The following is a 27,145-nucleotide window of genomic DNA, read 5'->3' as shown; positions in this document are numbered from 1 at the left end:
AACCAACAGATTTTGAAAAGATCCTCAAGTCTGATTTTGTTTTTAAATTGGGTATTTGGGGGTTTTGTGACTTATGAATATGAAATAATGTTTAAAAGCACCCAGGAAACTGTTCATAGAGACCTCTAAGGGGTTACTTTCTACCCTTCCAGGTTGATTTAATTTTTCTTTAATAAATTAGTCATATACAACCTTTGAAAAATAACTGATCAAAGGACAAAGCAGAGCAACTTTAGACCAAAGTCTACATATAAATTTTTACTTAGATGTTTTGTAGATGGTTAGGTATATATCCAATCATAAAAGTATAAAAATAATTTTTAGAGTGTTAAAATTATGTTAATAAGTTGTCAATTTTTATTTGATTAACAAAAGTATACACGAGCTTACATAAGCTAGACAAGACCTTCCCCCTCTAAAAAAATCTAAAAACCAAATAAAGAAAATCCACTGCATAGAGTTTATCTATAGGCACTGGACAGCTCTTAACAGTGCTCATACCTCAAGCAGTACTTACCAATACACGTGTGCTATCAACGTACCTTTTCTTGTTCTGTAGCCCGAAGACTCAAATAATTGAGAACTTGAGGCTCCAACACACTTAAGGACTCTAGGAGTGCTGGTATGAGTTTGGGTGCGTGTGGTTTCAACATGGCTCCTGCACTTTTGCTGATCTTCACAAGAGTGTTAATGCTAGACACACAGAAAACATCGTCTGATCCCTTCAACACAAGGACAAAGACCTACAATCTAACCATGAGGACGTTTTGCACTTGTATTCAGGTATATACTCATGGCTCAAAGCCTAATCCTGGCAACTGGAAAGTGGGGTTTCTGATTATGACTGAACTCAGGGTCTCTCATCTCTTGACACTTAAAAAAATTACAGATTTGTCTTGCAATGTTTTGTTTGAGATAGAGTTTCTCTGAATAGCCTGTCCTGAAACTCGTTCTGTAGACCAGACTGGCTTCAAACTCAGAGATCTGGCTGTCTCTGCCTCTCAAGAGCTGGGATTAAAGGCATGCGCTATCATGGTCCAGCACTTACAGATATTTTTAAGCAAGCACATAGAGGGGTGGAAAAAAATGATAGTTTGTTGGAATCCAAATTCAGAGTTCAAAGTCTATCCATTACCATCTTCAAACTAATTTACCTACCTTCCTACCTTCCTTCCTTCCTTCCTAAGCTGGAACCTGCTATCTACATCAGGGTGGTTATGAACTCACAGATATCTGATGGCCTCTATGTACGAGTAGTGGAATTAAAGGCATATACCCTGACACACAGCTTGATTCTTGAAACTTTTAATAGTCCTGATCTTTCTCTTGTTTTCTCATTTAACTACACTGACTCTATTCCAGTTGTGTTATTTAACATATCCCCTATACATATATTTAAACTAAACCAAGTAAAGATTCAATTATTTTAAAAATATGGCATATGCCAGTAATGCCAGCATTCTGATGTATGAGGCCAGAGGATCACTAGTTTGAGGCCAGGCTGGCCTACTATACAGCAAACATGGGTGGACTCTGTCTCTGAAGCCACGCAAGACTCTTGCATAAGCAATGCTGACTATATCCTATCCCGATGCACATCCTGTTGTGTCCTTTTATCCTATTAGAGTCATAACTGGGCTCAGGTTTTGAAAGCCTGAACCATCATTAAGTTCTACATTTGCCTTCAGCTAGTAGGTTTAGAAGCCATTAACCATCACCATATAGACTAGCTTACCAAGGACAGTTGGTTATACTCAACAAGCAAGCCCCTGAAAACATGAGGCATAACAGGAAGAGCTTGCTAAGGAAAGGGGCTAATGCCAATAGAATATGCAACTCAGGATGTTAGTCAAATCAAGGTCCCGTGAAATATGACTATAAAATACTCTGGCCCACATCTTTTCATAAATCCTAAAGTTACCTCAGTGGATTTACCCCAGTCCATTTTTCATATTTTTAGGAGTCTAACATTCAAGAAAACACATTTTCTATAGACTGGCTAGAAACTAAGTAATTCCAGTACATTCACTTCAACCAAACCACACCTGAGGGCTCGGACTTCCGTCACAGGACTCATCATTCCTTTGTCCAGAAGGCAGGGCAGGAGGACAGCAATGGTTCTCTGGCCAGCTGCTCCTTTGGCAGGATCACACATTTTCACACAAACCTCACATACAAAGAGCAGGGACATTAGTGAAGCTGGCCTCACAACTATCAAAGCATTTCTCTGACAAAGTGTGTGGTTTTTTTTTTTTTTTTTTTTTTTTTTGAATGTCACTATCAGGATAAAAAAATGAGTCTACTTTCAATGCCACTATGGGGGTTATAGAGAGATAGAGGAATGACCATACTGAGTCTAAGAGGACTGCTATATCTAAACAGAAAATCTGATCATATATTCTATTCTTTAATTTTGACTTTCTAATTTGTATAATGATAAACAAAGGAGCTAAAAATATAATGAAAAATGTTTAAGAAAGCACTTTTTAAAAATACTCTGTGTATATTAATCATTTTCACCACTACAGATTGCAGGACAATATTCTGGTAAAGAACACAAACCTAGACATGAAAGGCAGCAGGACTTAAAACATACTTTTATTACTCAGTAATGTGATTGATGACAAAGCTGAAGCAATTAGAGTGTAGATTACAAAATTAAGTCTAAGGGGCAGACTATTTAGTTTCAAAAAGCGTGCCAACCTCATAATTTGGGAAAGATGTTAAAAGCAAGACATATATTGCTTCATTGAAGTGAGTCATGTGTTCTTCATGGTCAAAGCAATGTACACATCATATAAAGTCCTGCAGATGCTCACCATTTAAAGAACCAAAAGTAAAAGGTGTTCAAGATATACTACACATATACACTAAACATAGTATAATGAAACCCACTTTCTTATTCATTGTTAAGAGCAGTAAACTAAACAAGAAGCCAATTACAAGGCAATACCACTTCATAGAACCAAAAAGAAAAAGAAAAAAAAAAAAGCACTGTCAAGTCCATGGTGAACCCTACCCTACTGTATCGCACTGTGAGATGAGTAGTCTCACCTTGCTCAGAGTTTTCAGAGTTAGTTCTGCTGCCTTCCGAACAGACTCCTAAAAAAAAAAAATGAAAAATGAAAAAACCTGCCATTATACATATTAGACAGCATTCATGCACTCATTCTTAGCCACTCTCTAATTAGATCCTAATACAAAATAGCAAAACATAATTTTCAATAACAGGTTTAAATATGTGTTGTTCTGTTAGACTCTTTGCTCATTAAAGAACAAGTATATCTGATCTATTTTTGACCATGTAAAAATATAGCTATTAACTATAACAGTCAAAAATAAAATGTACTATAAAAGTAAATACATAAAAATCTCCGTGAAGATTATAAAAGAATTAAAATTTCCTAATGAATAAAGCAACAAGAAAGACAACCTAGTCATCTAAATAATTTTAAAAATGTCAAAATAGTTTCAAATTTAGATAGCCCAACTTTAGATCCTTTAGTATAGATCCAACTTTAGCTGGATCTTGATTATCCTCAAAAGGTTTGCATGCTAACGGCTGGGTCCCATGAAAGGCACTACTAGAATCTTAGCCATAGGGGAAGAAAGTCTAGATCACGGAGAGCAAGCCTTTGAATGGGATAATGAGGCCTCAGATTCTTCCTCCTTCTCTTTGCTCTTTATCCCAAGTAAATGTTTTCTTCACCTCAGACTCTGACCCTGACAGACTGCCTCAGTCATAGGCCATCTATGGAATCCATCTATGATAAAATAACAACCTCCAAAATAGGTAAGATAAACCATTTCCCTTTCGAAATAATCACCCTAAACACTTTTATAGTGATATGAAAGTGAAATAACCTAAAAAAAAAAAAAAAAAAAAAAAAACCTGAGATATTCTTGCATTAATCACAGTATTTGGAAATAAATGCCTAAACTTTGAAACTTTAGTCATTATGAATTACTTCAAAATTGGAGATTTGCTCCTAACCCAACAGCATCATGAAATTTCTATTGAAAAAGGCAGGCTGGAGCTAACACTTTAAGTCAGTTACGTTTAGACCTAAATAAAGATACCCAAACTTTTTCTTTTTTTTTTTTTATTGGGTATTGTATTTATTTACATTTCAGATGCCATCCTCTTTCCCCATCTCCCCTCCCTAGAAAACCCCAATTCATCCCCTCTCCTCCTTTTTGCTTTCATATCATTTTAATTACATGCAAGTATTAAGGTCAGTTCTAGGTTAAGGAACTAGTGGTTAAGAGCACTGACTGATCTTCTAGAGGTCCTGAGTTCAATTCCCAGCAACCACATGGTGGCTCACAACCATCTGTAATGGGATCCAATGCCCTCTTCTGGTGTGTCTGAAGACAGCTGCAAGTATACTCATATACATAAAAAATAAATAGATCTTTGATACCCAAACTTTTAACTTTACATATACATCAAAGCTGAAATTTAGAAATAAAACAGTTTCCTAAAATTGTCTTGCTAGGGAATTTTGAAATACATACATTTTAAAAAGCTATAGTATATTTTAACGATACCAATTTATATACGTGTAGATTTACTTCCATAATACCTTAATATCATCTTGTACTCTAAAAAGTGTTTCCCACATTTCTGGAAGTTTGTCAATGACGTCATCTAAAGGTCTTCCTCTCAATAAATCATTTAGAGCTAAACAGCTGAAAATAAAAACTTGATTTCAAATATATGATCAAGCAAGTCCAATATTTTACTATCAAACAGTCATACTAAACAATAATAGACTCCCACCTGTATTTCTAGTCCTAATCTCTCACCCTAAGACAATCATGATTATTCTAGTATTACCTCAAATATATCTATCACATATGACACAAATCAGTAAATGACAATTCCTACAGCTATAATTCGATCCCTTTGATACACCAATACATCGCTCTTAACTATGTGCTCTCAATGTTTGGCGTATCACCTAGTACATAACAAGCATAGAATGTGCACAAACTGCATATATAAATACAGTCTACAATATAAAGTCATGAAAATATACAACTTGATATCTACCAATTTAACAAATGATTCACAAATTTTTAATTTCATACTTACATAAACTAATTTAAGAAAATCAAATAGAGTTTAATAGTTAAAGAACTCAACTAAAAATATAGTTTTAACTTATTTTTTGTTACACCATATTTTTAAAAAAAGTCCTTAGAAAATTGAAGTCCTTAGAAATTAGGAATTTTCCAGCTCTGTCTGACTAATCAAAGTTTCCAAGTGATACCTGGATTCTCGAACTCGCCACATGTTGCTGGTAAGGTTTTTAATCAAATCTTGAAGAATTTCCTTCAAATATTTATCCACCTAATGAAAGGAAAAGGATAAAATGAAAAATGTAAAATCCAACAATCCAATTATTTACCTTCCAACAACACTAATCATTTTCTTCACTAAAGTGACCCTAGGTCTCTCAGTCTACAAATCTCTTACCATTTTGCAATAACTTGAAAATGCAAAGACAGATGATTCTTTTCCATAGTGCATGAGAACAAAGTCTAATCACTTGTGCTTTATAGAACACAAAGCCCCATGGTAACTCATCTTGCCACACAGGTTTCTTATTAGTCTCAGTTCTGTTCCTTGGCATGCATATAATACCTTTGCAGTCCAAGTTTTTGTCCATGGGGGATTCAGAGTGGCCACCACTCAGAGAATTTTGGCCTACTGACTCTCTTCCATGATCCCACAGCACCCTCTTAAGGCAAATCATACCCGAAAATTCATTATTGCACTGCTCTATTACACTGGATTTCAATGGCAAGATAGTATCTCACTGCTCTGCACTCTGGTACAAAAATAATTGTATAGTGGTTCAGAAGGAAAGTTAGTTTGATCTAAACTTTGGTGATAACTAATGGTAGATTAGGTTGGAACAGTAGACTGCAAGCTACAAGTAGTTGTTGTCACCCTATCACCTAAGCTATTCCAGAGGCTGAGACAAACACAAAAACACAAAGATTTGGACCCAGACTGAAACAGATCAAGATCTTGTATCAAAATAAGCTTTTTGTTTTTTTTTAAAGGGAACCATTATCAGTGGTAGAACACTTGCCTAGTACATTTAAGAGCCTGGGTTCAAACTCCAATACTGGGGGGAAAGTGTGAACTAAAATCCATTTAAGAATTTTAACCAAAATCCAATTAATTTAATATTTACAAATTTAATCCAATTTGTAATATTAAAAACCACTTTTATAGCCGGGCAGTGGTGTCGCACGCCTTTAATCCCAGCACTTGGGAGGCAGAGGCAGGTGGATTTCTGAGTTCAAGGCCAGCCTGGTCTACAGAGTGAGTTCCAGGACAGCCAGGGCTACACAGAGAAACCCTGTCTCAAAACAAAACAAAACCAAACAAAAACCATTTTTGCTGCTATATAGATAATTAAACACAGGACAAAGAGAAGAAAAGGATGATAATGATCTACACATCAGGAAGAATCAAGGACAGGAACCGAGTCAAGGAACACTTGATAAAAGCAGAATCAACAGAAACTGCTGCTAAATTTGATGTAAGATTGAGGGCATCCTAAGACACAGACAAAAAAAGAAGGTGACACTAAGTTTTCTGGCTTGTACAAATACATGAACAATGAGAACAAAGGAAAGGGTTTTTGTCTTTTCAGATTTTTACTGGACACGTTACATTTATGGTACATGTAAATCACAGTCAAGTGAAGACATGTAGCAGGAAGTTAAATTTGTAAATATGGATGCAGTACATGTCCTATCTGAGCCAGTACAGAACTGAGTAATACCATTACAATAAATGGAATGTTTATATGACCAGGAGTTAGTAAAAAGAAAGCTAAGAGGACAACAGTATTCAGAGGCAGTTCCTGAGAAACCATCATATATGAAAGGGGGATTGAATGTAATCAACAGCCAGATTACAGAACCAAGGAAAACAATGTATGGTAACTAACTATTTCAACTGTCTGTCTCCCCAACTAAAATAACTCTTTAATCATAGGTTTGTGACCCATTCTCCAGGCATCAGTGATCTCTGTAAACATATAATATTCCATTTGTATGAATATACTATTGGTTTATTTTTTTGGATATTTTATCCATTTACATTTCAAATGTTATCCCTTTTCCCGGTTTCCCCTCCGAAAACCCCCTATCCCATCCCCCTCCTCCCTGCTTCTATGAGGGTGCTCACCTACCTATCCACTCCCACTTCACCGCCCTGGAATTCCTCTACACTGGGGCACTGAGCCTTCACAGGACCAAGGGCCTCTCCTCCCATTGATTGAACAGAGTTGTGTAGCAATGGGGGATGGGGAACTGGGGGTAGCCACCAGAAAGTCCCAGATGCCAGGAAAGTAAGAGGCTCCCAGGACCCAACAGGGATGAGATTAGCTGAAAGGCCAAACAAAAGGGAGGGAGAACCTGTAGAGACCATATATCCTGAGGTTAGACTATTGTTCTTTTAACTATGTATCCAACCAGTGAACATTTTGAGTGCTTTTAGTTTTGAGATCTCAGTAAATATTAGAGAATCACTGAAAGAAAAAGCAAACAAGCAATGAAAGGAAATAAATATACAAGGAGCAATGGGTGTTTGGTTTAATCCTATGTGGTGCCACAGGCAAGCATAGTGTTTTCCTAACACACAGGCTCAGATACTTGCCACTGATTTGTCGGTGACCAATGCATTCCAAATGCTTGTCATAGCCTGTCGGATTCCAAGGTTAGGATCAAACTGGTAACGATAAAGTCGAGGAACTAGTTGAGGCAGAAAAGGAGCCAGTTGTTCTCCAGCTCTGGTAGCAATCACATTAAAACCAAAAGCAGCACCCTGAAAACAATAAAGACTGACTTATACATGACTGCCATAGTAAAATGTTAATTAAATACAGAAAGGCTTTAAATATTCTTTCTCAAATTGATCCCTAAATAGAACATTACTTAGTATTCCAGCTTTACCAAAATAATGGCTAATGTGGTAATCTGGCTCCCAGACACAGATTTTCAAAACTGGCACTACAAGGCTAATGTAACAAGTTTGGTTTTGGAGTAAATAAAAGAATAAAAACCCAGTAAGAGCTGGGGGTATATAGTTCAGTAGTAGAGCACTTGTCATGTATACATGATGCCCTGAGTTTGTTCTCCTTCAAAAAATGAAGAAGGAAATGAAATAAAATAACAACTTACCTTCCTGGAGTTCCACATTGCATGATGATTTGCCAGATTCATAAATTTATATACCAGATCTGGCTGACTGAGATCACTTGCCAGAGAGCAAAGCTCCTTGTAAGTAGAAAGGCCCTGACTTAGAAACAAACAAAAAGAAATACACAATAAAAATATTTTTATAGCTATCTTTGGCCTGAAGTTAACTTCAGCATCAATATTACAGGGGCTCTTTTAAACTGTATTTCCCTCAGTTGCTTATACCACAGTCATCACTGAGGAAACTGAACTAGGTTGAGAAGAATATAAAAAGTCATATACCTCAATTATTAATAATTTCTAAATCTTTCTGCCTGCAAATACCTAATACAAATTAACTGAGAAATACTTCCCATAGGCTCTCAGCTCATGGTGCTGATCTGTAAGAGGTGGATCTTTGCTGTATGGAGGAAGGAGGTTAGAAGGCAGAATCCCCTGCAACCACACAGCCATCTACTGACATTCCTTCCCTTCCATGATGGACCTTACTGCCTCCAACTATAAGCCAGATGAACGCTCCGTCGATTTTTATCAGCTACTTGATAGTAACAAACACAATACCTAAAATGTGCCTGCATGTTCCATGGAAGTGACGTTCTTGGCAGCTCTGGAGACACCTTGAAAGCTCACCATGTTGTATGCAATCTCATAACCATGAGTGATTTGAAAATATCTCTATGTTAAATTTCCTCTAGGTATACTATATCATTTTGTGAAAAATTAGCACTTTTTTAATTTGTAAAGAAGCCAGGTACAGTGGTTTGTACCTCTGTAGTTTTACTGAGGATTCAACTGCGCCAACTCAGTATCAATTATCAACAAAGATAATGAGACCTCGCCTACCCCCCCCAAAAAAAAAAAAAAAAAAACAAAACAAGAGGAAGAAGAAAACAAAGAGAAAAGCTCAGAAAGAATTTAGAAAAACAAGCAAATAATAAGAATTTTGAATATGAAAACAGTAAGATATAGAATAGCACAGGACAGATAAACCACCTAGAACGTTCTCTTGTTCCAAATATCACAGGAAGACAGAGCAAGTGGCATACATTATCTGACTATTCTTAGAGAAAAAAAAAATGATAATATAACCACACTGAAATAACAATGAAAGAGGAACAACACCAAAATTAATGTACAATACTATACTGGCAGACGAATCAAACACAAAAAGTATTCCCAGAAAAAAATTTAGATAAATTTAATGTAGTTGTATGCTGCAAGGTATCTACTCAGGACTCAGATTCCTAGAAGCAGATAGTTCTAGACCTAGTATCAGTTTCTGAGACCTAACTTTAGTCTTTGAGGTCATGGCCTCCCACAAAGCAGCCTGCCACAAATGATTGCTCACTGCAAGGCATAACAGCCTAAGACGTAAGGCCTAGGCTCTGTGGCTTGAGGCTAACAACCCCGAAAGGCCATGCCATCCTAGCTTGAAGCTTCTCAAGAATCCAGTGTCCAATGAGGTTATGGCTTCAGGTTAACATTCCCTCTGCTCACTGCTCACTGCTCACTGCTCACTGCTCCCAAAGACAATCCTACAGGTATTCCCCAATAAACTTCCAGTATACTGGACTCTACCTCATGAGTCCAAGAAAGCCCAATCTAAGATAGTAAGGTTTTTTCCATGCCATTTTTATTTATCCATCAACATACAACATTCCTATTCTCCCTTAGTTGATCAATGTGTTTAGATTTAGCACACTTACCCATCAGGTGTTTTGCCAAGGCCACCCCCTTGAAATACTACTGTCTCTCCAGAAACTTCATGTTTGACTCTAAAACAAATCAGTAAGAATTTAAATTAGCCTCAAATTTTCCATACGAACAATAAACAATTGGATACAATCCATTTGCAAACTGATAAAACCTATGTCTAGTGTATAAAAGATATAAAATTATTCTTTCCTACCAGACTGCAAATTTTCTAAAATCAAATATAAGCAAAAAATTTCACAAATTAATTGCTGCCTATATGTCACACATAAAAACTACCCTTCCCTCAAGGAGGTAACAGAAAGCAGCAAGCAATTACAAAACCAATCTCCCACCATGTACTCATCCACATCAGACTATGAATGATATTCAAGTTTCTTCATATCACAAATTAACTTTTTTTAGCCAAAGGTATTAAAAATGTTTTTTAATCCAATGCTTTAATTGTCATAGGACCATTCAAGTTTGAAATTTTCTGAAGTAAACAGTATACACTGAGATAATTAAACTATTTATAATCATTGGTGTTCAATGCCTTAATATTAGAAGGTAGAATTATCCTTCTTCCATAAGTCTCAATGTCCTAGGTATTCATAGCTGAAATTTTAAATTTACTATACCTTTTGCCAGTCATAAGTGTTTCTACAAGTGTAGACACCAATTCTTGTTGATCTTGTTCATTGCCCAGCTCATAAACTAACCCAAGCCCCTTTGAGGCAACATCTTGGCTGAGTTCTACAAAAAAGGTAGACAAAATTATACTATTCTAAAAGAAATTTGCTCCTGGCCAAATATTTTCTTTCAAGTAATTCTCTTTATTCTAAAACTCTAAAAAAGTAAAGATTCCAAAGGTAAGATATAAAAAGTAGAAGCACTCTTATCTTCCTAAATCAAGTTAGTGAATAAGACATCATAAATTAAAAAAGATGAGAATCATGACCAAAAACTAATAAAATGCCAATGAACTATATATAGTGTCACTATAAAAACCACAGTAACAGAACATCAACATATACTATTTATATTATAGATAAAAATACTCTCCTAGGATTTTAAGACACCCATATCCAATTTTAGAAAAATAGAGGCAATACTAGTCCATGTGTTTTAAATAAGATGTTTTAAAGCTATTATTTAAATTTCTAACATATTCACTTTCTCCTGGCTTTAATCAAAGAGGAAAAGTAATTCAAAGTAGAAAAACTTTAACAGTAATGTTAAGGCCTCAGTTCCATTTTAAAAAATCTAAAGTTGTAGAAGATGTTCTAATTTATGTATAAGTAAGAATGTCTATTTCCTGTACTTTAGAACTTTAGTGGAATGATGGTACTGTGGTAGTTAATGTTGGCTATTGCCATAATACAATTACCATTAATACTAAAAAAATTGATTTTTAATTTTATTGCAATTCTGTAGTAGAGATATATAACTATATAACTACATATAACTCAGGATCCTCCTGCCTTTTACCTCCCACATGCTGGGATTAAGGGCATACGGCTAGTTTTGTTTTAGTCACACGGCTCAGAAGTTTTTTTGTTATAATTCATTCACTCACACTTTTAAAATTTAAAATAAAAGTAAACTGAGGATGACAAATCAAATATTTACCAACAACTTACCATCATTTTCTGACAGAACTGAAACAAATGCACTCTGGATTTCTTTAAGATGGGACTGAAAGAAAAGAAAAGGCATTAGAGCATTGAAATCCTACCTCTTCAGGAAAACAAGAATCTCACTAGTAAGGTACACTGTGGCCAGAGAGTCTTAGGACCAAGGCAGTCATGACCTTTCCATGAAGTCAACTTTACAGGTGTCCACATTACCTAAGTTGTACCATACACAGGTTTTCAAAGCATTCAGTCTAACCACTGTTCTAATATGAGCCTGCCCACTTTTATTCCTTCACATTTAGATCATTTTCTTGCCAGTATTAATCAGATCATCATCTTTGGTGCCTCACATGGTAATAATTTCAAAACTTCTGCTACTTTTTAACAATTCCAACCTTCATATACTTTCTTTATGCTTTTAATTCATAAACACTTTGGAATTCTTACAGAGTTCATCACATATCCAGTGAATATTATAAAACTCACCTTTACTTCTATGTGGGTACTTAGTTTTCTCACAAGAGAAAGGAGCCAGATGCAGGCTGCTTGCCTCACATGTGGGTTGGGGCTAATAATATGTTTATTTAAAATAACATCTAAAACCCATGGGACAACATCATTCACTTTGGCACCTGAGGAATAAGCAAAGAAAGATTACAATTAAAATACCAAAATATAATTTTCTTTAAAAAAAATCATATTTAAATCAACAATCACACAATAACCCAATGTTAAAATACAAATGACCAAGAATATCCAGAAGTTAACATTAGCTAAATGATCTTTGCAAATTATTCAAATAACTCTAGTTTATTGGATAAAAAAATTACCCTAGTTTCTTCAATCTCAGCAATTTTTCTTTATTAAATCTTTCTAAATTACCATAAAAAAACTGAGCAATATCTTTGGATTTCATTTCATCCTCCAGCTATAACACATTTGTCTCTTTCCCCATTACTTCATGGTTTCACAATACCAACAAATGCTGACTTGCTTTACTGTATATATATTCAAACAGAGGCTTCAAAGAACAAGTTTGGCTTCCACCAATCACAGATGTCTTACATATACCACTAGAAAAACTGATTCCCTATTTCTTTTAAAGACTCTCTATGATAGATGACAAAATAATAGATGAATATGATACTACAGTGTTAAATGTTAACTATAATACTGAGTACAGCAACTAATTTCACTATGGATATAATTCAGAATAGTACTGTTACCATGAAAATATTCTTACTCAATTTTCCCAACTAAGAAGATAAAATACAAATACTTTCTGACTTCTCTTTTAGCTTTAAAGAGAAAAAAAATAATTCTGGTTGAATACTAAAATGTATTTCAATTCTAAATTTAAATCAAGTGAAAAAATATTTGAGTCTGTGTTTTGAATTTTTTTGTTTTGATCTGTTGTTTTTTCTTTGTTACCATTAGGCTTATTCACATTTTTTGTGTACATGTACACATATGTGCATATATATGAGAGCCCATGCCACAGTGCACATGCAGAGAGGTCAGAGGTAAGCTTTGCCAAAGTTGTTTCTACACCATGGGTGTCCAGGGATAGAACTCAAGCCATTAGGCTTGGCAGCACTTGCTGAGTAGTCTCACTAGACCTTGGTTTTATTCTGTTTTCCCTTTTGTTGCTGTTGGGTTTTGTTTTATTTTGCTTTGTTTTTTGAGATAAATTCTCTCATTTTATATCCCACATGTTCTCCAACTTAGAATTCTCCTGCCTTAGCTTTCCAAGTGCCAGGATTACAAGCATACATCATCTTAGTTTGAAATCTTAGTATTTGTTACCATATGTTCAAGAACATACATGTTCTCTCAAATGACCAGTAACTAAATTCTAGTGTACTCCCAGGACTAGCAGGAGGCAGAGACAGTTCATTATGTAGTAAGTAATTAAATACAAGAGGCTGAGAAAGTTCTCATTTTCATGTTCAATCTTTCCTTCTTTTATTCTTTTCTTTCCCCCACCCCCCAGATAGGATCTCATTACATAGCTCTGGCTGGAACTTGCTACATAGACTAGGCAGGCCTTGAATTCACAGAGAATGTCTCTGAATGCTAGGACTAAAGGCATGCACCACCATGCCCAGCTATGTTCAATCTTCTTTAATCCTTCTTGGTAGACCAAATTAGTAAGGCATGTATCAATCAATATTTGGGAAAAACATTACTTTTGCAACTAATAGAGAAGAAAACCACTCAGAAACTGTAAATCAATTAGTTAAGTATTTAATACCAGCAGGAGGTATATATTCTTCTTCAGTCACCAGCCAGGCATCTCGGGCAGCCACAGAGTTAGTTCCTATTGCAGCACTGGTAATAGCTTCACCAATAGTGAACTGGAGTTCAATCTGCTTGGCCTACAATGAAGGAAAGAGAAACCCATGAATAAGAGACATACCCATTTCTATAAAAGAGCTGCTTGATACCCTACCTCTCAGCAGGCTTGATGTTCATTCTTTTGCCACACTGGAGCTAACTCAGGGATTCAAAAGAGGGTGGAGAAAAGGACTGGAGATTAAGGAGGACTTGAAGATTATTTCTCACCTTGAGGGAATGGCTTCTCACCCTCAGCACAGAATCGCCATGCAGTAGTTTTTAATTTTTGGAATCATGATAGGTTTATATAAGAGGTTGGGATAATTCAAAGGTAAAGTCTCAGAGACATCAATGCCTATTCTAGCTCAGTCTCTCACAAGTCCTATCTAAATTTCTCTGGGCCTCAACAACGTCACTGGTTAAAGGCGCACAATATCATCATTCACCTCATCAGCCCATAAGGATTAAATGATGTTAATTTAAACAACACTTTCATTATAATAATTGCACATTGAATAATGGCCACTATATTTTTATAAAACCTCTTCATGTTCTTCCATGATATATGTAAATTACTCTCAAAAGGAGCCGAAAAGAAGTAGAGTGATAAAGCAAATATAAAATGTTAAAACTTGGTAAATCTACATCAGAAGTTCTCTACATTAACTTCACTGTAAATTTGACATTGTTTCAAAGGCCAAACATTAAAAATTCCATGTAGTTACATACTCAAACATTTACATTTTAATTCAGAAATTCTGATGCTGTTTTACAAGCAGGAATCATTATCCCAACATGGAAGTGGATCTGCATTGGTACCCTCTGGCATTTTTCTGTTTACTGTGAACATTTTAGTGTAAGAAAAATAAGGATGGGATAAAGACTGGCAACGCCCATGTGGGACATGAGCAGGAGGACTATACAAAACAGGCCACTGTAATTCTTAACCTAGGGTTTCAATCTTCATGGTTTCAATCTTCATGAAGCTTCAAGTGCTTCTTAATTTAGAAAAATAGGGCTCAAGGTTTTAGTTCTACATCATCTCTGGTCAGAAGCTTCTCTGGGGACCTTAAGAGCTGAGAAAAGATATTTTAAGAATCTTTATCAGGAATTTAGTAATTGATTTGTTTACCTACCTGTTAATTACACGTTTTCTATTTTTTGATACCATAATTGGTATACACACACATATAAAATCAAAACCTTATAGCTACATTTAGGAATGATAAAAGTATCTAAGCTTACTATGTACTGAAGAAATAGAAAATTAGTAATTAAATAAAGCAAGTTCATGGGGGAGTCACTATATTGTTTTTCTACTTTTGTACTGATTTCAATTTTTCCATAATGAAGCTTATAGATGGGTTGGCCTTGTCTAGCATGTTTTGTCTAACTGTTTTGTATTCATCCTTATCCTTTAATCTTTCCAATTCCTTCCATGCTTTTGGTTTGTCAGTATTTCTGTATTTCTAAACTTTTAATAAAATAATGGCATCAAAATCATGTTAAGAATCTAACAATGAGGACAGGAGAGACGGTTCAGCAGTTTAAAAGCACTGGCTGCTCTTCCAGAGGACCAGAGTTCAATTCCCAGTACCCACATGCCAACTCACAACTGTCTGTAACTCTAGCTCCAGGAGACTGACACCTTCACACAGACATACAGGCAGGCTAAACACCAATGTGCATTAAATAAATAAACAGATAGATAATAATAATAAATAATAATAAATAAAATCTAACAAGCTTTCATTAACTTAAATACAACTGGAATTAGCTTTAAAAAAAAATAAGATAAAAAGGCAAACATAAGTTTCTTTCCAAGAGGTTACAATTAAACTGATATGATGTTTGAATCAGAACTACTCCCATAGGCTCATATATTTGAATGTTTGGTCTCCAGTTGGTGGAACTGTTTGGGAAGGATTAAGAGGCATGGTCTTGTTGATGGAAGTATGTCACTGGGAGTAGGCTTTGTGGCTAGGCCATTCCAAGTTAGCTTTCTCTAACTCGGGAATTATGAATTTGAACATGAGCTCTTACCTACTGCTCCAGTGTCATGCCTGCCTGCTGCCATGATAGCCATGAACTCACACTCTGAACTGTAAGCCACAAATAAACTTTCTTTTGCAAGTTGCATTGGCTATAGTGTTTTGTCATAACAATTGAAAAGTAACTAAGACATCAGGCATCTGGTGATGATGGCATTAGTATAATTCTGAAAACATTATATGAGAATGTGGAAGCAGCTCAACAGAGGAGTGTATGCTTAGTTTGGGCATGGCCCTGGATTCACACTCCAACAGAGGGCAAACAAAAGAATCTAAGCTTGAACTTCAATACCAGTTCTCTTACTCAGTAATCTCAATCCTTACATCTTTTATCCTCAACTAACATTTATCTCCTTTCTAATCCTTCAATGCTCAGTAATAATTTCTTCTCCAAGCAGATTATACCAAAATTCTTGGACACAATCACACACCCCTTTTAGTATTGTATGCAAATATATTCCTATTCACTTACTTCTACCAATATTTATGAGAATCTACCTTTGCAATCACACTGCTAGACACTTGTATAATGATGAGCAAAGCAGACCCCGCCTTCTGTGTATTGTTAGGTGTGATGATGCTATATTGAAAAGGTTTCAAAGTATTATAACTAAAGAATCTGCTGGGCAGTGGTGGCACACGCCTTTAATCCCAGCACTTGGGAGGCAGAGGCAGGCGGATTTCTAAGTTCGAGGCCAGCCTGGTCTACAGAGTGAGTTCCAGGACAGCCAAGGTATACAAAGAAACCCTGTCTCGAAAAAAACAAAAAACACTAAAGAATCTAATATAGTTTAAATGTCAGAAAAAGTTTTTCAAGGAGCATAACAACAATCTGAAAAGGAGTTACAATGTCAAAGCAAAGAGGCTGACATATAAAATATGAGAAAATGTGAAGGATCACCTCTAATGAGAGTAAAAGAAAGATTAGGTCATGCTAAGACACATTACAATTTACTAACTAGAGTTCTTTTCCCACATTATGTATCAGCAACTCAAGAGCAACTAGAGTACAAGCCCCCACTCTCCACAGATGGCTAACTGGGTTCTTCCATTTATACAACACGACGGTTCACGCAAAACCAATGAGAGTCTTTCCCAGACATGCAATTTATAGACCTATGTCTAACACAGTAATAAGCCTAAAGCTAAAACTCAAAATTACATATTTGATAAAGAAAACAATGTTTAACTTTTTAAAAGGAGAGATGGTTCAGTGCTTAAGAGTACTGATTTTAATTCCAGAGAACCCAGGTTCAGTCCCCAGAACTAACATGGTAACTAATAACCATCTGTAATTACAGTTTCAAGGGATCTAACGCCCACTTTCGGCCTCTGTGGGCACTGCATGTGAGTGGTAACGCAGACGCATAAAGTAAATTAATAACCTCCCAATAAAACAAAATTCTAAAATCCCATAATAGGCAAAACAACTAAAAAACACATTTTATTTGAATAATTAAAAATACAAATACCTCTACAGAATCCATCAGACCTTGCAAAATGAGTTTCTGGTGGGGAAAAACCCCATCTCCAACAGGAAAATATCCCAATGTTTGGATTGCTCGTTCTTTCATCTGGAAAAGCACAGATTCTTTTTTTAATTTTAAACAAATAGCTTTATTTCAAAACAGTACTCCCAAGATGAGAGGAAGAGGCAATCTGCCTCATATACTGATGCCTACATTGTTACAAAAGCACCCAATTTTACAAGATTATATCTACAAGAAAACTGAGCCCATTAAAGACCTAAACCTACAAAAATTAAAACTAAAAAGCAAGTCTTAGGCTTATCATTTAAACTGTCAAGGTTGCAAATGTGGTTTACAAGCCCAGAGGACCCAGGAACCAATTATCTCTACTACCTAGTAGCCTTTAGGCACATTATATCAACTCTCTGAAACTCCATGTTATCTCACAGAGAAATGGCAACTATGTCTATTTCACTATATCTTTTTAAAGTCTTAATTTTAATACATGAGAAACTTATAGCATACTCCATGGGCATATTGCAGTACTCATCAATGGCTGGTGATGACTGGTTAATGATAGTTAAAAAGAAAACTACATGGTGTGACTGTTTTGGTTTTAAGTAACAGCTAAACCAAGAACAAATTTACAATATTTTTTTTAACTTATAGCAAACTGGTATTTTTCTACTCATTAAATTATCTTCTTCAACATTAGGCACTTTAATTATAAAGAATGTCTTAAAGTCTATGAAAACAATTAAACTTAAAAAACTGCAACTGTTCTTTTCCTTAGATAATTCATTCTGCTTCAAACAAAACTGGCTGTAAGAAAAATAAGATTTAGAACTGCCCTAAAATTATATAAATCGTAAAACTGATTATTTTATCATCCAGCTTTTGTATGACAAAAATGGTTCTTCAATGAATTTTTAATTTTACTGAAAGCCTAATTGTTAAGGAGTTAAATTAGAATAACTAGGTCAAAAGATAACATACAAAATAGTTTATACACAGCTCTCTGATTCAAAAGTGAATACGAAGTTAATCAAAATTTCATCTTTATCATGTTTTAACAAATTAGTAAAACCTTACTCTAGGGGCAACATGCCTGGATGGATATAGAAAGATGACTATACTCATAATAACTTGGTTTTGTTTGTTTATACAACTATGAATAGAAACACAGAATTCTAGAAGGGAAAGAAATAAAAAGGCTTGCCTTATTTGTTTCTTTACTGGAAGGGATTCTGTTGAGTAAGCTTTCTACTAGGTGCAGTTTAGTAAATCCAGATCCTTCAATGGGGATTGGAAGAGGACCATTTCTGCCAATTTCACCCAGGGCTGTACAGGCGGCAATTGCCAACAGAGGTGATGTACTGTCTAAAAATGAACCTGTAAGCACATTTAGATACAAGAGAGTGACATACTAATTACTCTTATGATTTAAACCAATTAGCCATGTATTAATTTTTAAGGCAGCAACAGAAAATCAAGGTCTATAATACTTTCCGGTTGACCAGTTGTTACCATTTATGCAATAGTAAGACACCATGGCAATAAGGCTTAGTGTCTTTGAATGTTAGGGTTTTTTTTCCCATAAGTGGCACCAGAATATAAAAACATGTTAAAACTCATTCTCTGTCTCTGTCTCTCCCTGTCTTTCCCTCTGTCTCTGTCTCTGTCTCTGTCTCTGTCTCTCTCTCTCTCTCTCTCTCTCAAACACACACACACACACACAAATATTTTCATTTTTACTAAAAACAGAAATTATTTTATGGAAAAGCTTGTGCCTTTAAAGTGCTACAAGAAGAAACAAAAATACCGTATTAAAATAACTCAAAACATGAAGCAGCCAAGCAAACCAGTTCACACTGACCTATTGTTTCTGTAGCACTCCGAATGATCTCCTCTTGCTCAGGCAAGAGGTCAGCATCTGTCTCCAGGTCATGGTGTTCTGCCATTCTCACTCTCTTCTTAGCCAAGTATCTTCCCACAGTGAACCCCAAGGCAAGCAAGGATCCATGTTGTACCTCAGGGCTCTGAATTTAATAATGTGACAGCACTGTTTCTTTTTCACACATGAAAAGATACACTGAGATAACATGTTAGGCTAATGTCCCTGATAAACCTAAAGCTAAAAAAGAAAATGATTACTCTGGCCTCTACTGGAAGCCAATGAATCAAAATTAGGCAATGGTAATTTATAACAAGTGTTTCTAACATAGAATGCTGAGAAATTAAGCTGGATCTTTACTGACATCCAGAATTAGATACCTTAATTTCATACAACCTCCAGCTATGGAACAGGAACTTTTAAAATAAGCTTCTATAGTCCTTATACTTTCTTATTTAATTTTTATTTTGAGTGTTTTCCTGAATATATGCTTTTGTATCATGCTCATGCAATGTCTCCAGAACCAGGACTACTCCCTGGAACTGGAGTTACAAATGGTTTTGCATCACCATGAGGGTGCTAGAAATTGAACCCAGTTTCTCTCAAAGAGCAGTCAGTGTTCTTAACCACTGAGCATCACTTCAACTCCTGACACTTTTGTCTTGTTTCTATCACTATATAGTTAATTATCATAATGTTCAAGGATAATTTCTCTTCTCTATACTGCCAACAAAATGCAATGAACAGTCCTTTTTCTAATTGCTAAAATCTTCAAAACAAGTAGGCATTATACCCATAAAGTTTGCTTTTTTTGTAGGTACTGTGATTAAGTGGTAGCAGAGATGGGGCAGGGAGAGCTAACAACTCTGAATGTCAGACAGTCCTAGGGATTCCCAACTAATTACCTACCATAATGTATACAGTGCCTAAAAACAGTACTTTTCAGATACAGAATTAAAATCTGCTAAATGAAATGACTAAATCAGCACATGTATCTTAATCTTATAAAAGCCAAGAATTTGTAAGTTTACTTTACAAATAGAAACCTAAAAACTAGTACAAATACTTTGTAAAAACCCTATCACCTACTGAAAAAGAATGGGGCCAAGCTATAGTAGAACATGCTAAGACAGAAAGACCTTAAGTCTGGGGGCAGCTTGGGCTACACAATGATACCCAGGCTCAAAAAGATCTAACAAAATCAGGTAAATCCATACTTATAAGTAAATTTCCTAATCCAGAAAGATGGTCCTATGAGATTCATCTATTTTCATAACTGAAAGAAAAACAGGGTATAAAAAAATGTCAAAATTTCATTGTATTTTTTCACTGTCTTACAGGCTCAAAGAGAAACTGATCCTTTCTAGCAAAGCAGTTCCTAAGTTCTTGCCATAACAGTACTTAGCTCTGAAGTGTGATAAATCTGTTGGAATGAAAAGAGAAACCTTGCCTTTAATGATGACTAAATTTCAGATACAGGTTCCTATGTTTGTTAAAATACAAAGTTATTTAAATAACAAAGTAGAATGAAGATAAATTGATAACATACATGATTGTCTTTTGTGGCCTTTATCAGCTGTTCTATCATTGACTTTAACTCATTTCCAGACACTGTTGACACAACCACAGAATAAAACAAAGCCGCCAATTCACGCATTTCTTCTTTACTGCTACTCATCAGACTCTGAGCAATGGAGAAAATAAAGAGATAGATGATTCATAACCATCTTCCTCCTGACACCTGACACTTAAAATTATAAAAGTAAATGATATACTTTAACAATCAATCTATTGGCTTCTATAAGAAAAATGCAAAAAGCTATTATTATTATTTAAAAAAAAAACTCTGCAAGGCTTCAATGGACAGTTACAATACAAAGGTCACACGTATGACCTTGGTTAAGCTAAATGTTAAAAAAAACCAAAAATAATAAATATGGGAAAGAGGCTGGTGCTGGGATGGTAACAGGGATGGGAGGAAGATAACAGAGAATAAAAGAGAGAACTATCAGAAAGTATTATGTATGTGTATGAAATTATGAAAGAACAAGCTTAATATATTTGAACTTGATCTAACCTGAAATCCTTCTTCCTGCAATCTAGCTTCCACAATACCAGAAAGTACTATGAAAGCTACAAAGGGAAGAAAACAATTAACAGTCCTACTTAGCTGTGACACCTATTAATCACAATAATGACCAGCATGACAAGGTATCCATAAAGGTGCAGTAGTGGCACTGCCCATACCCATGCTAATCAAAGCTGTCTAACTAGACTCAAGACCCATTCAACAGGAGGGAAATTACTCCTGATACCAGAGACCTGGCCAAGTACCCAGGACTAGTGAGGTCATAGATTTTAGAAGAGAATCTATTATCACCACTTATACCAGGATAATTACTAACTACACTCTAAATCTTGTCCCTATACCCAAAGGTAAGTATAGCTATCATGTCTCATCAAAAAAGCTTCTATAACAAATGGAGGCCATTATAGAAAACCATAACTGAACACAATGCAAATAAAACATCAATGGATTGTGGGGGAGCTTGGTATGAATGGATACATCTGCAGCACAGTTCCCGCCTCTTTAATTCACATAATAGCAAACAACAGGATTGATGGGTAGGGTGTTGTAAGAGCCAAAATACCAAGACTGCCTCTCTTCAAAATGAATGAACAAACAAGACCCAAACAGTGACAATATCAATAGACTCTAACACACTAAGAGGGAAATCTTACCAGGTCCTACCCCTAGACAAAAAACTACAGGCAATCAATGATTGCTGAGGGAGAATTAGCCACTTGCAGGGATAAGCTCCCTGACTGGTTAGCCAATACAAAGTGGTCAGCATACGCATACACATAAAAATCAAAGATCAAATAATATGAGTATATGTGTGTGTGTACACACATATATATACATGCACATACATATGTATGAAATAATAATAAAAAAGAAGCTATCAGTTTGAATGGTGGGAAGAAACATGAGAAGAGTTACAAGAAGAAAAAAAGGAGTAATGATAATTATATTTTAATTAAAAATAAAAAAAATAAATGAAAAAATTTTATGAGCTAAAATTATATATAAAAATCTAGGTTATATTTTCATAAAGAGATAAAACTTTAAAACAGATATAATAAATACAGTTGATTTCAAATAGAGATCAGCCAACTTTTTTCTGTGAAGGACCAAACAGGCTATATGGGCTATCTAGTCACTGCTGACACTACTCCATTATGCCACTGCAGTTCACAAAAGCAGGTACAAATAATACGCAGCTGTGTTCCAATAAAATAAGAACTATACTTTGTATATAATTAAATAATGTCTCTTGTTATCTTTTTTCAACTATTTAAAAATATAAAGGGGCTATAGTTGTAGATCAGAGGGAAATGCCTATCTACCATATGCAAAGTCCTGTTTCCAAAATTCAGCATAAAATTTTTTTAATAAAGTGAAAAGCATTATTATTGTGTAAACCATAAAATGTAGGAGTCAAACCGCATGTTTTTGTTCATAGGTCACAGCATAACAGGCCCTAGAATCAAACTCACAGTCTGGTCTTTCTTCCTATCATAGAAAACTTCTACCCTCTACCAAGAGATCAAAACTCACAAGATTAGTTTAAATTAAAAAATATTCACAAAGAATGAAAACCCTTTTAAAACAAGAAGCACTTTTAAGGAGACCAATTTTTTTTTCAATAAAAATACAAAGCTAGTATCTCTTGACAAACGATATTCCTATTTTCACATTTAAAGATAAATTCCATAGATTTTCCTGTAACTCAAGCTACAATTTCCAAAAGAACTATATTACAAAGCACAACAGAAGTACACAACTTTATGAGTCATATTTTCACTAAAAAGTCTAAAGTTCAAATTTAAATTACATTTTTATTTGCTACACCTGATAATATTTTTGGTGTTGCCCTGAAAGAACAACACTCTCACCTAGCTGGCTGCATAACTTAGTACTACCCACATGAAGGGTAGGCACTGTAAACATCGTAAGACACTGCGTCCTCCACATCTGGGAAACTTAAAAGTATATTTCTCACTATTACATTTCTTCCATGAAATACAATAAAACTCTTTGCTATAAAAAATGTGACATTTCCTTGTATGAAAAATAAGAATTACATAGTAATTAGTCACTGAAACAGATTAAGTGCCTTAAATGATCAGCAATAGTGATCCAGAATTAACCTTACAATGGAAAATGATGAGGCTGTTAAAATAAACAGTTTTCTCCATAGCTTTAAGATTAGCTACAGGCTCTACTATTCATTAAATAAGTATAAAACTGTGCCAGTAATGTATTGTCTTTTGTATTAAAAAAAAAACATTTTAAATACACTGTTTTATATATATATGCGCATAAGCAAAACAGGTTTTCCCCCCATAAAACTATTAATGTTTTTTGCATGTTTGTCAGAGGCCAAGAGAAGGGTAGAACACTGATAAGATTTAAGGAGGCAGTACACAATTACAGAAAAGAGGTGTTTTACTGACAAATAAATATACAAAATAAGTATGTTTTCAAAATGTGTATCTATTATTAAAAAAATATTAGCCTACATACTTTCCATTAAGTATTTGGTTGTGGGAAATTTAAAAAAAAAAAAAAAAAAAAAAAACCAAACCAAACTAAAGGTAGTGAAAGGCATAAGACTTGTAGGAAGACCAAAACCTTTCAATTAGTTTGAAATATCTGAATTCACAGAGGGAAAAACAAACATCATGAGGAGATACCTTGATCCATTCTGTTTTGTCTACAAATCTGGTAGCCAATTTTTCTGGATACACCGACACAGCTTCCAATAGACAGTACATGACTGGCAAACCTAAATAAAAATTCAGAACCATTTTAACTTTCATGAAAAAAATTCATTTTTTTAATACAAAAATCCTTAAATTTCTCTCAAATATAATGCTACTGCTGTAACAAAAATTCTGGTCTAAAAATCAAAAGATTACACTCTAAATATAGAATAAAGTTCAATTATCAAAAGGATGCCCTGCTCTTCAAAGTATGTATTTACATCAACATTTTCTGAAATGAAAAACATATCAAAGATCAATTAGGTAGGCTTAGAAAATAAACAAAGGTCAATGTTTACTTACAGAAGTCAAGAAGGTTGGAACAGTTCTGCTGTAAATTTTTATTGAATTTTCTTTGATAATTTCATATATTTATATAGTATATTCTGATTAGTGTAACCCTCAACACTCTATTATTTCTCTCATCCCTATTATCACACACATACACATACATAACCATCTCCTCCCTACAAGTATCTCTCCCAAATTATTATGTCTTTTTATTTTATTTTGAGGCCCACAATGTTTAACCAGGGTCATCTGTAAGACCATGACTTTGAAACCTATCCTCTGAGCCAGATGGAAAAATACTGAAGAAAACAGTAAAATTAACTTTTTGTTTACTTGCTTTAATATTTTTTTCTTAGTATGATTAGTTTCATACCTCCAACACCTGCTAACAGTTGTTGAAGCAGGCCAATGTAGATCTGAACAGGGTTGGTTTCTCCACTCTTATTAGAAGACGAAGCTGTCGGCTGGCTGCTTGACATTAAAGTCCGTATGTACCGTCCAATAGCTGGAGCATGATCTTGCATATCAGCCAAACTCTGAGAGGTGGGTACCACCCCTGCACTATGAGCCAGGCACATGCGCAAGTACAGAACTATCTAAAACAAAAAGAATGAGAAATACCACCTTTTAAATTTTTAAATTTTTAAATTTTATTTAATTTTATTTTATTTGTACTGGTGTGAGGGTGTCAAATCCCTTGGAACTGGAGTTACAGACAGTTATAAACTGCTGTGCTGGGAATTAAACCTGGGTCCTCTCCAACCCCATAGTACCCACTTCTTTAAAAAATCAGTGTTGGGGCATATTCTTCAAAGTGACCATTTTCAGTTTTTATATCCCCACCTTCCTTTACAAAACTTTACAAAAATCTTAATGAAAGCCAAGAAGCAAGATTCAATATACTAACTAAATTATTAGAATTTAACAGCAGGTATTACAAGATTTCACAAATCCAAATGTGTTTTTTAATGAAAGTAAAAAGTTTGACTTTTGTTTCTTCTTCATGCTGAGATTGAAGCCATATCCTTTCAGATGCTAAGCATACACTCTACCAAGGAATTCCACCCCTAGCCATCTTTTTAATCTAAACAAGAATATGTTATTTTACAGTTTAAATTATTTAAAACATAAAATTCACCTTAATGGATGTGGTGAGTTAATCCTCTCAAAAAATGTGATAAATCTTATTTTGCTTTCTAACCTTGAAAACTCTAGCAATTTCAATAGTAATGTCAACTTTAAAAGTTAAATCCAACTTACTACAAAAGCCCAACAGTAACCAAATGCTCTATTATAAAAAACAAACTAAAACAAACAAAACTCTTCCTGGGGCTGGGAATCTGGGAGTGTGACTCAGCAGTAGAGTACCTCCCTGGCATGTCTAAGGCCCCACATTTGATTCCCAGTACAGGGGCTGGTGTGGGTAGAAAACCTCGAGTTAACTATAAATTAAAACAAAACAAATTACTAAATACTGGGTCTTGTTTTTTCAAAATAAATGCCCTAAAAGTACAATGAAACCATATGAGTTTACCTATAAAGCAAAAAGATCAGACACAGCAACTTAGGTATGATGTTAGTTTTCATAGTCATTACAGAAAGAAGTCCTACCTCTCCAAATGCTGCTGGATTAAATGGAAGGACAGTGGTTCCGGTCATGTATTTGACTGGAGTTTTCATTCGATGGGAAGCCTATTAAAAAAAATCCCAAAACAAATTAAATTTTTTGAAAGTTAATTGTTCTCTTACTTAAAATAACTGTACTGCTACCTTTATCACTGCCATCCATTTGCATTTATCTGTTGATTTTTGTTTTGTTTCGCATATATATTTGTATGTATGTATATTTGTATGTATGTATATGTGTGTATGTATGTATGTATGTATGTATGTATATATAGGTGTTTGCCTTAATGTGTATGTGCATCACATACAAACAGTGCCTATGGAGACTAGAGAGGACATCATATCTTCTGCAACTAGAGTTATAGAAGGATATGAGCCACAATGTAGATTCTGGAAATCAAACTCAGGTCCTCTGGAATAGCTGCCAGTACTCTTAACCCCTGAGCCATCTATCAGCACCTTTCATTTGATTTTTTTAAAGACTTTTTTTCATAAAAATTAATTGTTCTTGTTTTATTTATATACATGTTTTATCTGAGTATATCTAAGTGTACCATATGCATGGACAGCTTTTGGAGGCAAAAAGGTGTTAGATCCATTGAACCTGGAGTTACAAATAACTGTGAGGCATCATGTGGATGCAGAAAACCAAACCCAGATCCTCTGTAAGAAAGCAAATGATCTTGACTGCTAAGCCTTCTCTCCATTCCTAAAGATTTACTTTTATCATTTTAAATTACATGAACACATCTGACTGGGTGTGGGTATGTACATGTGAGTGCAGGTGCCCAGAGGGCAATGCATTGGATCCTCTGGACCAACAGTCACAGGGAATTGTACACAGGTCCTGGAAATCAAATTCAGATCTACTACAAAAGACATGCACGGACTTAGTTAACCCTATAGTCCATGCACTTGTCTTTTCTAAACAAAACACTTTCCCAGGACATGTCTCTCTCACAAAAATGATAGTTATTCTCTAACAATCGAAATAGCAGCAATGTAAAAAGTGGGACAGTCAACACTGAAGATCACTGCTCCCAATGCTCTGATTCAGCTGCAGAAACACTGTGTGAAGTCAAGATTTACAAC

General features: G+C 35.0%; 1 protein-coding gene across 6 annotated transcripts in view; it reads right to left on the bottom strand.

Annotated features, from left to right (window-relative positions):
- Ecpas (Ecm29 proteasome adaptor and scaffold) overlaps positions 1 to 27,145 on the bottom strand; it is a 107,061-nt gene that overhangs the window by 19,277 nt on the left and 60,639 nt on the right. For all 6 annotated transcript variants that reach the window (XR_013110658.1, XM_076934898.1, XM_034501920.2 and 3 more), the window contains 19 exons: positions 26,039 to 26,119; positions 24,801 to 25,023; positions 24,068 to 24,159; positions 20,856 to 20,990; positions 19,289 to 19,451; positions 18,632 to 18,804; positions 17,416 to 17,517; positions 13,810 to 13,933; positions 12,042 to 12,187; positions 11,562 to 11,616; positions 10,560 to 10,674; positions 9,933 to 10,001; positions 8,209 to 8,326; positions 7,685 to 7,852; positions 5,277 to 5,356; positions 4,587 to 4,692; positions 3,055 to 3,102; positions 2,046 to 2,167; positions 543 to 693 (listed from right to left, as the gene is read on the bottom strand). Coding sequence is in view for 5 of the 6 variants with exons in the window: in XM_076934898.1 (XP_076791013.1) it covers positions 543 to 693; positions 2,046 to 2,167; positions 3,055 to 3,102; positions 4,587 to 4,692; positions 5,277 to 5,356; positions 7,685 to 7,852; positions 8,209 to 8,326; positions 9,933 to 10,001; positions 10,560 to 10,674; positions 11,562 to 11,616; positions 12,042 to 12,187; positions 13,810 to 13,933; positions 17,416 to 17,517; positions 18,632 to 18,804; positions 19,289 to 19,451; positions 20,856 to 20,990; positions 24,068 to 24,159; positions 24,801 to 25,023; positions 26,039 to 26,119 (2,271 nt within the window). In the remaining variant the exon portion in view is untranslated. The remainder of the gene's footprint in view (positions 1 to 542; positions 694 to 2,045; positions 2,168 to 3,054; positions 3,103 to 4,586; positions 4,693 to 5,276; positions 5,357 to 7,684; positions 7,853 to 8,208; positions 8,327 to 9,932; positions 10,002 to 10,559; positions 10,675 to 11,561; positions 11,617 to 12,041; positions 12,188 to 13,809; positions 13,934 to 17,415; positions 17,518 to 18,631; positions 18,805 to 19,288; positions 19,452 to 20,855; positions 20,991 to 24,067; positions 24,160 to 24,800; positions 25,024 to 26,038; positions 26,120 to 27,145) is intronic.

The sequence above is a fragment of the Arvicanthis niloticus genome, chromosome 5 (assembly GCF_011762505.2).
Source record: "Arvicanthis niloticus isolate mArvNil1 chromosome 5, mArvNil1.pat.X, whole genome shotgun sequence".
NCBI lineage: Eukaryota > Metazoa > Chordata > Mammalia > Rodentia > Muridae > Arvicanthis > Arvicanthis niloticus.
Note: the sequence above shows the minus strand (reverse complement) of the source record. Positions and strands in the feature narration are given on the sequence as shown.